The sequence below is a fragment of the Cheilinus undulatus genome, linkage group 1, assembly GCF_018320785.1.
Source record: "Cheilinus undulatus linkage group 1, ASM1832078v1, whole genome shotgun sequence".
NCBI lineage: Eukaryota > Metazoa > Chordata > Actinopteri > Labriformes > Labridae > Cheilinus > Cheilinus undulatus.
Genome location: NC_054865.1, coordinates 40,477,304 through 40,493,219, shown reverse-complemented (window position 1 = coordinate 40,493,219; position 15,916 = coordinate 40,477,304). Strand labels below are relative to the sequence as shown.

The 15,916-nt window shown below is 39.9% G+C and overlaps 1 protein-coding gene across 7 annotated transcripts in view; it reads left to right on the top strand.

Annotated features, from left to right (window-relative positions):
- Window positions 1–15,408, top strand: part of lmo7b (LIM domain 7b) — a 44,374-nt gene extending 28,966 nt beyond the window's left edge. For 4 of the 7 annotated variants that reach the window (XM_041785790.1, XM_041785774.1, XM_041785747.1 and 1 more), the window contains exons 15-29: window positions 1,804–1,918; window positions 4,983–5,144; window positions 5,291–5,463; window positions 5,567–5,630; window positions 8,732–8,757; window positions 8,879–8,986; window positions 10,270–10,341; window positions 10,702–10,895; window positions 11,108–11,152; window positions 11,431–11,483; window positions 11,570–11,741; window positions 11,846–12,034; window positions 12,145–12,250; window positions 14,493–14,595; window positions 14,841–15,408. In XM_041785790.1, the coding sequence (XP_041641724.1) occupies window positions 1,804–1,918; window positions 4,983–5,144; window positions 5,291–5,463; window positions 5,567–5,630; window positions 8,732–8,757; window positions 8,879–8,986; window positions 10,270–10,341; window positions 10,702–10,895; window positions 11,108–11,152; window positions 11,431–11,483; window positions 11,570–11,741; window positions 11,846–12,034; window positions 12,145–12,250; window positions 14,493–14,595; window positions 14,841–14,863 (1,605 nt within the window). In that variant the 3' untranslated portion in view covers window positions 14,864–15,408. The remainder of the gene's footprint in view (window positions 1–1,803; window positions 1,919–4,982; window positions 5,145–5,290; window positions 5,464–5,566; window positions 5,631–8,731; window positions 8,758–8,878; window positions 8,987–10,269; window positions 10,342–10,701; window positions 10,896–11,107; window positions 11,153–11,430; window positions 11,484–11,569; window positions 11,742–11,845; window positions 12,035–12,144; window positions 12,251–14,492; window positions 14,596–14,840) is intronic. The other 3 variants (XM_041785765.1, XM_041785781.1, XM_041785800.1) reach the window with 3 other exon arrangements.
- Window positions 15,409–15,916: the final 508 nt, after the last annotated feature.

Sequence of the window (15,916 nt, the reverse complement as noted above, 5' to 3'; positions counted from 1 at the left end):
GCTAGAGCTACAAGGCCCCCAAAACTGAGATTTTCCAGAGGCACACTCCCAACAGTCTTATGGGAAATTTCCCAGAACAATCAGCAAAACTACATGAACAGTCTGTTACCATAATGTGTTACTTCAGTACATTATGGTCCTTTTGATTTCAGACGAGCATTTTTAGAAAATTTGCTAGTAGTAGAAATGTCAGTCAGTCAGTATTGTTGTTGTGTCTCTTTCAGTAATGCTGTCAAAAACTACTCAAGACATATCAGGAGCTTGAATGAGGATGTCTCTGGAAAGGCAAAAAGCACACTTTTGAATACTTTAGGGACCTTCCCTGACTTAGAAGGAAGATGCATAGAGTTTGGTTGTTTTTCTGTGTGCTTTTGTGTTGTGAAGATGTAGATAATTGACCTTACAAAGCTGAGGGGTTGACCAGGTTCCATGCCTGTAATCAGAGAGATGCTTATAAAGGTCAAATCTGAAATGTTTGTACCTTGTCTGAAAGATTACTGGACTCATCAGCATCATTTGAGGAGAACAAGGCGGTAGCTACAGGTGGGGTTTAGTTGTACTGCAAGCGGTAAACGATGATTGCTGCTGGTAAAGTGATAAACACGGATAAAGCTATAGCAGCTGTTTACCTGAACTGGACAACATTTCCTTATTGACGTGCCTGTCATTTTCTGCAATGATAATTACAAGTATGCTTTAGTTTGACTGCAAGTCAGTAAACAGTGGCTGCTGCCTAAGATTTAGCCATAGCAGCATTTTTTTAAATCATTTCTTTATTTAAAGAAGAGCAAATAACCCCACTGATTATGTAGGCTTTTGTTTCTTGCCTGACTGGCTTTGGTAGGAGTTCTGTTTACCAAGTTGCTCCCCCAGTGGTAGATGGCAGTGTCTGCCTGTTGAGCTCACATTATGTAGTTCACTTACAGGATCTATGCATGCCTACTACATTAAATGTCACTTTGATTAGCCTGTAATGAATGTGACAGACGTTCGCCCAGTCACCCTCCAAGAATTCTTTTGAAACACTCTGCCCTTTCCTACCCTTGTATGATGGAAATGAAATGTATCCCATGCAAAGGAAATATGAAACTGTCTAAATGACACGTCAGAGATAATATCATTAAAAAAAAATGTATTCCCTGAAAGTGAGCTAGATCCTGCTGCTGTGCAATGCTGCTCACACGTATGATTTGTGATTTTACCACTGTCAAGGTAAAAAAATTATATGCAAAAACAATTATACATTTTCTTTACTCTGTAGTGATTTTTTTACCTGTCAGGGTGATGCTCCAAAAATCCCTTTTTACAACACTGTTATTGAAGCAGAGTTTTGTGACATGGTGTAGCTTCCAGTGTAACTATTAATGCCAACCTGATTATAATTGTCAACAGTGTGTTCATTTTAATAGTGAGCTCTGATGTTTTGGTAAACCCCCAGTTAGAAGCATATCCTCTCAAACCTAATATATTTCATTTTTTGATGCTGCATTTAATGATCACCTTGACTTTTTACCAGAAGGTGGTAAGAGTAAATCCTTTTAACAAAATGAACTAAAACGCTGATTAAAAATGAAAGCATTTACATTGGATTGGCTGCACACCTGATAGTTAAACACAATACTAGATGCTGTTGACTGCAGGGCTGCTGTGATGATTTCACTACATTTTCTGTTCAGTATGCGATGAACTGGCCCCTCTGTGTGTCCCTATATGTGTGGCAGGCCTCTGAAGTATCTAATTTCCTTCAGGAAGCGCAGGACATTGGATCACAGGGTGTCATCTTTACACTTGTGTGTGTTTCAGGTGGATCACAGTGACATGAGAGTGAGCCTTACACTCAAACCCAACAGTGTACCAGACTTTGGTTTCCAGACGCACCGGGACTCCAGAGGGGTGAGAGTCAAATTCATCCAACCAGGTAAGACTTTGCGATACATTAAACAGTTGTTTACTGTAGTTTTGCCTCATTACCATTGCATTTAAAGTTAGGCGGACACGGTATTGTTTTAGGCAATGTAATGTGAAATTAGAACATTTTAGTTACTAGGACTGCATTGCTGTAGCGATCTCATTTTTCTTGCTTCTTCAGGATTCAAAATCGGGCTCATTGAAATGTATGTGATGATTTGTGTTCTGTATTCTTCCTCAGTGCAGAGACCTGTCAATGTCTTTAAATCTGACAGTTAAGCTAAGGGCGTTATCACATCAGGCAGGATTGTTTTGTAACATGCCAAAGCATGATTGCTCCCCTTCGCTTCTTCCCCATTAGTCTGCTTTCACATTAGTCACATCGCTACATGCCTGAGTACTCCTGCATATAAACTTTATTTGATACAGCGGATTGCAGTTTTCAAGTAGTTGATCATCCACTTTTGGATCACCATCCTGCATCATATTATGGATCTTTTTATTATTGTAAGGCACAAACAGTGACCTTCTTCCTATTCCTACCTCTTCTGTGTAATTCAGAGGTTGAAATGGGTCTGTGCTGCACAGATATGACAGATTTTAAAGAGCCAGGAGACATTTAGAATTACCTTTACATCTCTGCATGCCCTGTTCTTGGGCATGGTTGCATTCACATCTCCTGTGTTCATATCTTTGTGGTCAATGACCAAGACCACCTCTTGAAGTGGACTCAGCACGGCCAACTATTTTATGTTATGATCAAATACACCAGACTTTGATGTTCACTGAAAAAAAGCAACAACAATTATTTTACACACACACATAAAAAACCCCAGCAGGGTCTAAAATATTAGCCCCTTTTGAACTGACCTTTTTGACAAGCCATGGCATAAACAAACCAGTTGGTGCAATATTCAAAATTTGCAAAATCAAGTTAAAACTGAGGGTTAGCTTCCAATTTACACACAGTATGAAAAATTCAGTATGGGTCTAAGCTGTCACTGGAGAAAGCATCATGGCAAAAACAAGAGAAATCAGTTTGGACTTTAGTAAGAGGACTGTTGATGCTCACAAAGCAGGAGAAGGAAATGCAAAGTTATCAAAGCGTTTCCAAGCATCAAGAACTGGAGTGAGAAGTATCAAGAAATTTAAAGAGTCACACAGTCCAGAACAAGCCTGGCAGAGGCAGGGGAGAAAGATTTCAAAGACTCTTGAAAGAAAACTAGTGAGAGATGTGTCTAAAGACACCAGAACAACTGCCAAGACTCTAGTGAAGGACTTGGCCAAGTCAGGACTTGTAGTCTCAAAGAAGACCATCACTAGAGCCCTGCACAGAAATGGACCAAGAAAACGCCACTTCTGCAGAAGAGACACCTTTAAACCAGATTGAAGTGTGCCAAGGACAACCTGGAGAAAGATTCTGCATACTGGAAGCATGTCGTTGAGTCAGATGAGACCCAACTAGCGCACTTTGTCCACATAGATGTTGCTTATGTTTGGAGGAAAAGTTGTTTAAACCCAAAAAACACCGTCCTCACAGTGAAACGTGGTGGTAGGAGTATTATGCTGTGGGGATGCTTCAGGCTGGAGGGAATTATAAAGAAAGAAGGATATGTGAAGATTCTGAAAGAAATCCTGAAGCAGTCAGCAGCGAAACTGGGTCTGGATCTTTTCTTTGGCCCCGTTTATATGGTGTTTTTGAGTGAAAACGCAAAAGTTTTGTAGTGTTTTGACTGTCCGTTTACACGGCAACGGCGTTTTTGTGCCTGAAAACAAAACTTTCTGGAAACTGGCTGCAGAGTGGAAGTTTTTCAAAACGTCTCCGTCTCCATGTAAACAGGGAAAACCACAGTTTCTGAAAACACACATGCGCACTACGGCTGCAATCAGCTGTCAAGCACGAGTGTCGCAGCACTCTAAACCCAGCCATGGCAGCTCGAGCTGAGCTGTCTGATTTTACTGCTTGTCATGTCACAGACAGCTGGATGTAGAAAAGGGGATGCAATGATTACTTTTACCTTTTTTTTAATCGATCATCATGATAATCACTGTCATCGTCGTAATGAGGCAGAGATATTTCACGGAGCTGGAGCCCTTTTTCAGTATGATATTTCTATTTTCCTATATATCTGCTTCTCGGAAATGATTTAGACTTTCTCTTTTTTTCTTTAAGTTTTAATAACTAATTTCAGCCCGTAGACTCCCCTCCTCCTCCACTGGCACATATCAATGTGCAGCTGATGGAGGAGACAGGATTAAAGCTTGTGTTAAGGTTAAAAAAGATAGTTAATCACTTCCAAGAAGCAGATAAAATTTAAAAAGGGGAAGTAGAAATATTGTTCTGAAAAGGCTATCATTCTTTTGCTGCGCTAAAAGCAGGAAGGGCTGCACTTTCGGAGAAAATCCATGAGAAATCAAAGGCTTTAGGAGAAAAATTTGTCCCTGAAAAATCAAACAGTCTTGACAGAATTTCGTTATAATAAGACTGGTCAAATCTGGAGCTTGAGAGACTGGCTGAAGAAGAATGGGCTGGAATTCCTGAGACTTGTTGGAGGAGATGTGTCTGAGACTTGTTGAAAACTACAACAAATGACTGCAGGCTGTTATCTAGCAAAAAGGAGAAACTGTCTGTTGGCACTAGTGGGGCTATAAATTTGACCTTGGTAGAATTTGGATATATTTTGAAATAATTTTGTCTCTGTGGGCAAAGTACAAACAATGTTAGTAATCCAAACTAAAACTGGGATGTTTGGAAAAGCTCAGAGTGGTATTTTTTTTTGTTTATTGTGCATCTACAGTGCCTGTGAGGAACTACAAAGTACCCTACAAAATGAAGCCAATGATTTTAAACTCCAGCATGAATATTTAATCATATGTTCGAGGATGTCTCACTTACTCCTGGCTTGTAGTTTTTGTTTACTGGCCTACTTTTCTGCAACCTCGTCCTCATTTCAGCAGTTTGTTTCTCATTTCTTGTTAAATAATTACGTAAACTGACATCGTTTTTGGCACCCTTGTGTCATACTATGTTTTCATCTTTCTTCATTTTGCCGGTACCTGTCCTTCCTCCTCAGGCAGCCCAGCAGAGCTGTGCCAGCTGTGTGTGGACGATGAGATTGTGGCTGTTAATGGGGTTGCAGTGGCATACATGAACTATACCCAGTGGAAGGATAAAATGACGTCCTCCCTGCAAACTGGCAGTCTGACCATGGACATCCGGCGCTATGGCAACAAGGGTAAGATAATGATGCTAAGGAGATGTTATTATTTTGCCACCTTATGAAGTAATTAGTTCTAATTTAATCTCAAACTTCTTACCAGCGGTCACAAATGTTGGTCTACAGCGTGCCCTTAGTTTATGATTGGTGGTTGTTTTCATTAGATTGGAGCACCAGAGAGAGAAGTCGTCACAACCAGCCGGGCCATAGCAGGATGACCCTCAATTTGACTTCCGCAGCACCCGTTCTGATAGGTTGTCCCGATCACCATGCCAACAGTGGTGCTTCTTCAGACACCACAGTGAAAGTGTCAAAAATCAATGGGCAGACTGACGATGTGAGCATTGTTTAAGCCAGTTCATAGAAACACAAAGCTCTTCTTCTGTAGCATCAGACGTGGTGCTCATTGGGTGAATCTTGGTGTTCTTTCACCTGCCCAGGTTATGCAGGGTAAAGTCATGAACGGAGAGCTCGCAGACAACTACAGGACAGCCAGAACTAAAGGTAATAACAGGAATCAAGGTGAACATGCCCTGTTGGACTTATTCCTCACATAAAGTGTGCTCTGATGTTCTTCCTCTACCTTATCCGGCCTTCCTCTTCATGTAGATTATAAAGATATTATTAAGAAAAATCAGAGAAGGAGGGCTGAATTTTTCAGACAGAAAGGTAAAGCTCCTATTTGAACTTGAACTCCATGTAGCTTCTTTGGTGGCTGGTGCTTGGCTTGGTGTAGCAGCTCAAATTGATGTTTAATTTTTTTCGTGTACTTCGTTAAAACAACAACTGAGGCAGAAACATCGTGGGTCGCGGCACATTTCCCATGTTGGCACATATCTCACAGCCCTAATCATGTCTAAAACATACAATGTTCTCCATGCAACAAGTGCTTTTTTTACTGAACCGTTAGATGCTCTGTGTTAATGGGATGTAATTTCTAATTGGTGGCTTTTTTAATGTTTAGCACAATGACTGGTTTGTGATGCTGCCTTCCTTTTGTGGTTGTTAATGAATCTGATGCATGTCCTGCTACAATGGCTTCTCTCTTCAGGCTCTGCAGGATTCAGCTCATGGGTTTACTTGTGTGGTAAATGTTTATACTGTGTGGAGTGATCTTATTTTAGCTGCACTTTCATGCTTGCATTTACATTGGTTGATGTGAAATATTCTGACCATTAAAAGGGCAGATTTGCTGTGATAAAACTTGTGAAACTTTTTTTGTAATCCATTATTATTGCAATTTAAACACTTTTGGAAACTTTCTTCTGTAGTGTGCTTGTAGTGTCTTAAGGCCAAGGACACATTAGTAGAAATGTTTGCTGATTGCATAACAAACCTGCAGAAAAATCTTACACATCATATTTGTATTAAACAAAAGGTGTGATTAGATTTTTTTTCTTCAGGCCCTGTAATTAAAACTACAGAGACAACTTTGGATTCTTATTTGTGTCTTGGTTGTATGTCTGACAGTGGCTCTAAAAAGGTCTACACTTCCCTGGTAAAATGCCATATATATGTGATGTAAAAAGGATGCAAAGATATACCACCTGTAACCCTCTGAGGTCAAGGTAATGTCCTCGATTTTTACATTATTTTTTAATTCTCCTTTTTAAGGTACTTGCAAATAACACCATACCCAAGTGTTTTATATCAAAATTTTCAGGACAATCTCATTTTATGCATGCTGGGGCACATTTTTGTCCTAGAGGACTGTGTAAAGAGTTATTTTTATCCTAAATGCTGAATTTTGAATTTGATCTTTAAACATGTTTGAATCTCTTGTTAAAACACACCTTCACCCATGTGAAAGAATTGTTTTAGTGCTTGAAATAGGTCTTACCTTCACAAAGTAGTGGAATATATGAATAAAATAACAGGTACGTGCAGAAAACATGTCTGAAATGAAATTGTGTCATGTCATTTTTTTAGTATGAATTTTGTCTGTCACTCTGTTTTCACCAAATGTCTCAAATATGAGAAAAATTAGGCTGAATAATGGCTTTGGCCTCACTTCGCAATCATCAGAAGTCAACAGCTCCTCTTGCTCTGGTCTCTTGCCTTAACTCTTCTGAAAAAAACTGTTATAGGGAGGGCCTTTGGGATTCCAGAGTGTTAATTGGTGGGCAAAAGCTGACAAACTTAGGATTAAACCAATTATGTATGTGTGAGTTGATGGAAAAGGGATTCCTCCAGTGACGGCATGTGGCTTTTGCTCCCTTATTGGCCCTTTAACTCCGATTGTGAATCACATAGGATGGCAAGTGAGGGCGTAAGTGAAAGATGAGATTCTCCTGTTCTCCAAATAGTTTGCACCACATTTCTACGACGTAAAAAGACGAAGATAAAACATAAAACAGGGAATATGTTGTGAAAACGTGGCAGTACGTGCACTAACCTCAGAGGGTTAATATAACATTAAACAAATACAACCTGACAGAACAACCCACACCTTTTAAGGGGAATTAATTTAAAAACATATCTAATACCTTAAGGGTTGTCTTGATTATAATTTTTGTCCTGCAGTAGAATTTCTTGATATTATTTACCGATTCCAAGTCCTGATGTGGTATATTTTCTTAGATCAGTGTTTCAATGGTTTTTGTTTACATCATCAGTTCAAAGAGAGCCACACAGTACAAAACAAGCCTGGCAGAGGCCGGAAAAGACAGATTTCAAAGACTCTGGAAAGAAAACTAGTGAGAGGTGTATCTTAAGACCCCAGAACAACTACCAAGACACTTGTGAAGGACTTAGCTAATTCAGGAATTTTAGTCTCAAAGAAGACTATCACTAGAGCCCTGAAAAGGAATGGACTGAGAGACTGCAGACCTAGAAAACTCCACTTATGCAAAAGACACACCTTCAAGCCAGACTGAAGTATGTTAGGGACAACCTAGAGAAAGATTATGCATACTTGAAGAGTGTCCTTTGGTCAGATGAGCTCTTTGGCCATGGAGATGTTGCTTATTGTGGAGGAAGAAGGGAGAGGCGTATAACCCAAAGAGCACTGTCCCCAGGGTGAAACATGACAGTGGGAGTGTTATGATGTGTGGGAATGCTTCAGTGGGTCTGGATTTGGGAACCATAAAGGTGGAAGGAATCATGAAGAAAGAAGGATATGTGAAGATTTTGAAAGAAGCATTCAGGAGTAAGGGGTTGTCTGGGTTGTCACTTTGTCTTCATATACATTGTATATGTCATAAGTTACATTAAAGGTGGAGAAAGTGTGGAATATTTTGGCATAATTTTTTACACCACAACCAGGCCTTTTAAAAGGGGTGTGTAGACTCTTTGGAGCCACTGTATATTTCCCGTGTAGCTGAAGGTTGCAAAAGATATAAGTAAGGAAATCAAAGTAGAGTTTGTATAATTTATCAGTTTTCTAGTGTTTCAGATTGCAAATACTTAAAAGAAAATCACAAATTCCATGATGTTTAAAATGCATGTTATATGAGCCAGTGCATTGCCACAATGCTTTATGAACCCACTCTTCTAATGTGTCCCCAGCCTTTTGCACTGAGTATCTAACCTTTACAGACAGCCCTACCATATTTCAGACACCACACAAAGGTGCTTTTAGCTGACATGTTTCTTTTCTTCCTCAGGAGGTTCAGAATCTGCAATATCTGATGTAAGTTAGCAGCATCTGCATCACTCCATCAAAGATTGTTCAAACATAAGTTATCTGTGTGTTGAAAGTGTTTGTGTAATGCTCCGTGATCCTGTTTGAATCTGTTTTTTTGCATCACCAGCTCCAGGTGCCATCCCTCAGCCCCTCCTCCTCCAGCTGGTCATGGGACCACGAAGAGGATCGAAGGCGTCAGGAGAAGTGGCAGGAAGAACAGGAGCGCCTCCTACAGGTGAAGAATCTCTTTAGTAGCACAGAGTAACACAGCAATCCTATCTTAATCATCATCTAAGTCAGTGGCACTCAGCTTCACCCAACTCAGGATGAAAAAACACTTCTGTAAAAGCCATAATTACACCCTTTGTCACACCCAGCATCATTCCATGGGTTTGTTTTTGTGTTTATGCTCTTATTATATGGGTCAGCAGTTCATTAGAGATGTTAGAATAAGTTAACCTGCATTTTGACATGTTTTACATGATATTTATTATCACATCAGGAGATTAATATGTATAAAGGCTTGTTTGTGTTGATACATATTGTGATTATTATCATCTTAAAATGAGTGCAGGACTGAATCAGCAACTATCAGCTGCAAAAATACTGAAATGAAGGCATCAGAAGCTTCAGTTTTAACACCAGACATTACAACCCAATCTCTGAACTTACTGGAAAGACAAACCAGTGTGCTTCTCTGCCTCTCTTTGTTTTGCTCCCTCATACACACATGACCATAATTGGCTATATGGTTTAAAAGAAGGTTGGCAATTTTACCTGGGTCACCTGCTTGAGAATTATCTATACTGTTTGCTGGAAACTGATTTCTGCTTACAATGCCTCCCTTTAATTTTTTTCCCAATCATTCATCTTAAGCTTCTCTAGTTCAGTGGTTCTCAACTGGTGGGTCGGGACCCAAAAGTGGGTCATGAGGCTGTTTTCAGTGGGTCACAGAGATGTACCTGGAAAAATAAAGATTATGTCAAAATATCTAGAAGTCCTAGGCTGACATGAGTCAATATGCTTTATTTTGCTGGACAAGGAGTAAATTTTGGCTGTTTACTTAAGATCTTGATTTAAGTATCCAATTATCATGGATGGAAATATCTTCAAGAAAGATGGTTTTCCTTTTATAACGTCTGAATTTCTGTAGACCTTAAAAAAAATCTACCAAAATGTACATTATTAAAAAAAAAAACAAAAAACAGACTGTAATGAAATGTTTACATGCATATCCTAATACACTTTTGTCCCTTCCTCTTTGTGCAGTTGTATGTTTTGTTCCATCCAAGCTCCAAACTAACAGTTTTCATTATATTAATTTTAAAAAAATGTTGCAAAGTTTGGGTCACAATCCACATTTCAGCAGTGGTGGTGGGTGCTATGGCTGGACCAATTGAGAACCACTTCTTTAGACTTAAGAGAGCCACATCATGTCACAAAAGAGCCGCATGTGGCCACAAGTAGAGTACCACTGATCTAAAGTTTAATGCTGCGTCTTTGGGTTTTTGTTTTAAGGAGCAGTACCAGCGGGATCAGGAGAGGCTGGAGGCTGAGTGGCAGAGAGCTCAACGAGATGCAATGGGGCAGGTGTGCAGGAAGTCACTTTGTTATCATGGGGGCCTTTTTAAAGCTACAGATCATTGCTGATCTGGTCATTTATCTGGGTTAAAGCAACAAAATTGAAAAAAGTCAGAAAAACTTCCTTTTTTATTGGTGAATATGCTGAGATTTTAATTTTCACAGCATTGTGATATTAGATGGTTAAAATTTGACTTGATATTTTTTTGATGGACAGAAACAACCACCTTACTGTACTTTTACTACTTACAAACCTGAAATGCAGTTTTGGAACACTGTTTTCAGAAAAAAACAGTCCTGTGACATGATACTTTTAACTGCTTTGTATTTTTCTACAAAATAACAATATGTGTTTTTATGTGTTTGAAGCAGAGTACTGTTGCTACTGAGATGAGCAAAGGTAGCAAGAGCTCTCCCAACACTGTGCTCCATGTAAACGGGCTGACAAATAAAACAAGAGAAGAAGAGCAAAGCCCCAGGAAACATGAGCTGGAAGAAACAGGATCAAACACTCAATGTGATGCAGAAGGAGTGCAGAAGGAGAAGATTAATGAACAAGGCTGGTAAATGAAGTTTTCCTCCCCTTGTCTTATGTCAACAGCTCGTCTGAGCGTTTAACTGTTATGCATGTTGTCGGTATTACCTGCAATTGAAAGCAGTCTTGTTTGCATTTTTCTAAACATCTTCAATCGTTTCTTATTCTGAACTTTTCTATGATACTGCTGAATCTGGCATCTTTCTTGCTGTTGTGCTTCGCCTTCATACTTCACCTCAGGGCTGAAGACTCATGCGGCTTTGCTCAGCTGTCGCCTGCACACAGGTCAGAATAAACAAGCTCAGTTTCCCTCTCAGTGACTCAGGTCTGCAGGAGTTGCAATATAAAAGTTATTAATATTTAGCTTACAGCAAAAGGTCCAAGTTTACTGTGTTTTCCTGCTGAAAAATGTTGTTTGAATTGTTTTATTTACTTCTTGTTTCAGCCTTTTAAAAGGATCATCCACTTTAAAGCCAACATTAGCATGCAATGCGTTTGGTGAGGACTTGATCACGAAAACTTCTGTGTGAAATAATGTAGACGATTGTATTTTTTTCTTTTAGGGCTAAGTCCTTGTCTACTCCTTCATTAGCCGGCACTCACAAACAGCCCAAAGGTAAATCAGCCAATCCTCTCTGTCATAGAGTTTCTCTCTTTCATATCTTTGGACTGAGCGGACTTCCTTCTCTCTGATTGGTGCAGGTGAACAGAGGAAAAGCCTAGGCCACTCTGTGTCTCAGGTGGAGAAAGAGAGGCAGCAGATTCTGGAGGAGATGAAGAAAAGGACTCAGCTTCTGACCGACAACAGCTGGATACGTCAGCGCAGCAGCAGCTTTTACAAGGAGCCCATCTATCTGGGGGTTCCTCTGAAGAGGTCTGTACCTAGTGTATCAATAATGCTTTTTGCCTGCCTTTCTTTTTTTTTTTTTTTCTATCCCTCTCACTACAGCTGTGCAGCATGCATTGTCTTCCCTGCAGGTACGAGTCTCTGGATAACCTGAACACTTTCCGCCAGTCGCCAGTTTCAAGCACTCCATTCAGCTATCCTCGTCCACACTCGGCTGCAGCTGGTTACTGTGCTCCCACCAGGAACTCATCCTCCCGCTACAGCACTGGGAGTACCCTATTCCAGAGAAATATGGCCATGGAGCCCTACCATCACAGCAGGTTGGTAATGAGGCTCACAGAAGTCCTGATGCCTAAATGCATTCTTCAGTGTGCTGTTTTCTGTTTCATCATACATTCTGGCCTCATACTGTTAACATGTGCTGCCCCAGGATCAGTGGCAGGAGGACCTGCAGTGTCTGTGAGCGTCTCCTGGGTAGTGGGGCAGCCATGGTCATAGAGACCCTTAGCCTCTGCTTCCACCTCGCCTGTTTCCAGGTGAGAGGGCACGACCAGGTGAAGGTGTGGTCACAGTAGCTCTAGTCCCTGCTGCAATTAGTCAATCTCATCTGTAGGCCTTTCATTGTGCATTTCTGCAACAATGTCATAACGAAGCCCACAGTCTTTACAACTTGAGACATTCATACTGATACCAACAGTGTGATACTATTTTCAGTTTAGTTTCAGTGGGGCAGTTCACAGTACACTTCTCCAATGCAGGATGGCAAGAGGGCACAGCACAGGATGCTGAGCTCCCCTGCTGGCTCTGCTGATCCTGTTCCGCCTCTGTTACTATCCTTAAAGACCACACAGAGGTGTGTGTGTGTGGGTGTGGGTGTGGGGGGGGGGTCCCTGGGGCCATCCTTTATGCCTCTTTGTAGTGAAAGCAAAACATCACAAGGGCTTAAATGTCGTGACTTTAAACTACATTGTGAATCGGGCTTATGAAAGGGCCTCCTGTTTGGTCCAAACTAAACAGTTTCAGATGTCAGTCAGTTTCAATTGGTTAGTCTCAAATTAAAGTTACATGGTTGAAAGACAGAAGCAGCTATGCATTGTGTTGAGAAAAAAGGACTTGTTGCAGTGCACCGTCACCTTATTTAGTTTAAAAATGTTCTATCAGCAAAAAAAAACTAAGGCACATCATTCATAAGTACAGTAAGCAGTGTTCCTTCTACATGTTTACAGCAATGTTAATTTAATGTATGAGCAGATCTGAATATAAATCTTTGGGATTTCACAGAAAAGTAAAAATATTGATTTATTTATTTTTTTTTTTTTTACACCTGACTAAGATGGGACTTTGTGAATCAGTGAGCACAATCAGTGAGCAATGGAACTTAATGAACTTCATCATGATAAAAATTAAGAATAGAATTATGTCACTTAGTCTTCCACGCCTATAGAAATTGGATTGCAAAAGAAGATGGCATTTGTTTTGACCAAGGTTAGTGCAGTTAACTCAAACCAAATAACTAAAACTGAATATGTTTTTAAAAACTGTATGATTTCCTTTTTCTTGCCCTTTTGGGTCTCATCCCCCCACATAATCCAACACCTGTTTAACCATGACACCGCTTCTGTACAGTAGAAAAATACATAATAAAAAGGTGTAAGTTAAATCTTCTGTTGTATTTGGTAGTTCTTGTATTCAGTGTAAATGTAATTGATTGTATATAATTATTAGAAATAAACTGATATGTAATAAAGTTGTTTATGATCATTTAAGACAAATTTTCAATTTCTAGAATTAAGTTTATGGCTTTTATGGCTCTTGCAGCTCACCCGCAGTACTTCTGGGGCCCACCAGGGGGCTGTAGTTCCCACTTTGGGTAGCTCTGCTTTACAGGTTTACTTTGGATTAGTCGATACACTCACTGACCACTTCTATAGGTATAAAAAAATCAACTGATCATTAACACAAATGCTGAATCACCCAGTCACGTGGCAGCGTAAGATAATCTGCTGAAGATTAAACCGAGCATCAGATTGAAGAAAGGTGCCTTTATGACTGAATGAATAAGTTGCTGCTATGTGATTGGCTAAGTAATGAGCAGCTGAACAGGTTTACCTAATGAAGTGGTCAGTGAGCATTTATTATGAATGTGGTAGAAGATTGTCTAGAGAAACACTAAATGAACTCCCTATTTCAGTGCTGATTATGGGGACATTAAATAGGGCTGAAGACTACTGTGACTGCACCTTTTAGTGAGTGCAGGAAGAGTCTCACATCTGTAGCTCATATATCGATTCACTTAGGCTTCATAGGCACCCTCTAGCAGGATTATCTCTGACACCTCTCCATGCTTCTGTCTTTAACCGTCTCTTCCTGTTTGTATGGCTTTTGGCTTGGTGGTGAGGTCTTGTTTGGGTGCTGTTTCCCTTGGTCTTTCAATTCCTGCATGTGATTGGCTGAGTGGAACACACCCACCTGTTAACCTGCTTCACTTTTTAGATGCTCACTGTGAAAATGTCACCAGCCGAGGACCCCTGACTTAGCTCACCAGGGTTCATTAGTGGGTAGATGTTAAGTCACTTCTTCATCCTCTGCTCTATACGTGTAACAGACGCACAAAACCACTCTTTTATAGATTTTATGTGTTTCTGGGTAGAAGCAAAGCTTATTTCAGGGCTTGGGATGCGCACATGGTGGGCTGATTTAGACGCCAAAGGCCCACTTTGCAGGTCAGCTTTGTCTTGAATAATCCTGGACTCTTTTCTCACCTCTCCCTCCTCTCAGTGTGTGGGCTGCCAGCAACACCTCGGAGGAAGTGAGACTGGAGTCCAGGTTCGAGTCCGAAACAGGAAGCCCTACTGTGAGCCCTGCTATTTTCAACTCAAGTGTGAGTACTGCAGAACAATCGTGGAAACTTGTCTCAGATACATAGAAGACGTCACAGTTTCTGCATCTTTTGTCTCAAGCTCTCTTAGAATTTAGCTGCTTCCCTGACATTTACTTTTATTGAAAACATTTTTATGTACTGAAACACAGTGTAGTCTGGGCTTAACCTCTATCTAGAAAGCTATGATTTAACCTGCTTGTCAAGTAAAAAAATCAATCTGATGATGATCTTCATTATCATTTTAGCCCCTTCTGCCCCGTCCATGTAAGCAACACACCTCTCTGAGGATTACTGAGTAGCATGAGGAACATATCTGGTGGATAAAACTGCAAGAACACTGGGAAGCATCACCCACACAGCCAAGTCATGACTTTTACATCCCACAGTAACTGCAGAAGAATATGTAAACTCTATGATGTAAATGCAGGTAAATGATATTTTTAACAGCTGTTTTCTGTCAAAGATGGCTGACTGACTAGTTATTTGTTTGTCCTTCTGCTCTTCAGTTTTCGGGGAAATTAAATAAAAGAAATAAAGTGCTAAGAATAATTATTAGTGTTCGATAAATGCTGTAATTTTAATGCTAGTGTTGCTGTTTGTCTGATATTTTTCCAATAGTGCATTAAAGAGATCAGCTTTTCCTCATTAATGTATAAAGGCACCTTTTAACCTACCATCTACACTAAAGCACTTTCCTCTCTGTTGTAATCTCACCAAGTGCACTCTGGGATTAATCTGTGGTTTGACACATGTATCTCTAACATAAAATCATCCCATATGTAATGTTATTTGAATAAACTGCACAGAAAATTATCCATACTGGCTGATTCATTTGTGCACCACATGGTGGCGTCATTACTCTCTAATACAGAAATGTCATACATTAAAATGTTATTCCTGTTTATAGAATGCCCAAATTTAAGAGATCTGAAAACTTAAGGAGAAACAATTTTAAATCATTCAGGAGCATTTTCCTAGTTTCTGCTTTATATGGCCATTTTAGCACTGGAAGAACATTAATGTGACTGAAATGAGAATTACCAGTAGTTGAAGCCATTTACCAAATCAAACTGAATGAGCTGATCTTCAAATCTGTTGAATTATGCAACATTCATTAGAAATAAAAGTATCTGGTTTGTTTTCTCTCATCTAAACCCTTCTTTGTTTAAAGACTTTAAACCCATTTATAATTTTGCTTTCAAGTGTTCTTTTATCTCTTCTTTATCAGACTCTTCTGTAGTTCTGCTCATTCATCATTTCTGTTTAAACAAAACATTTTATCATGAAATCCTCCCATACTCCGTCTCTGCTGTAAATTTCT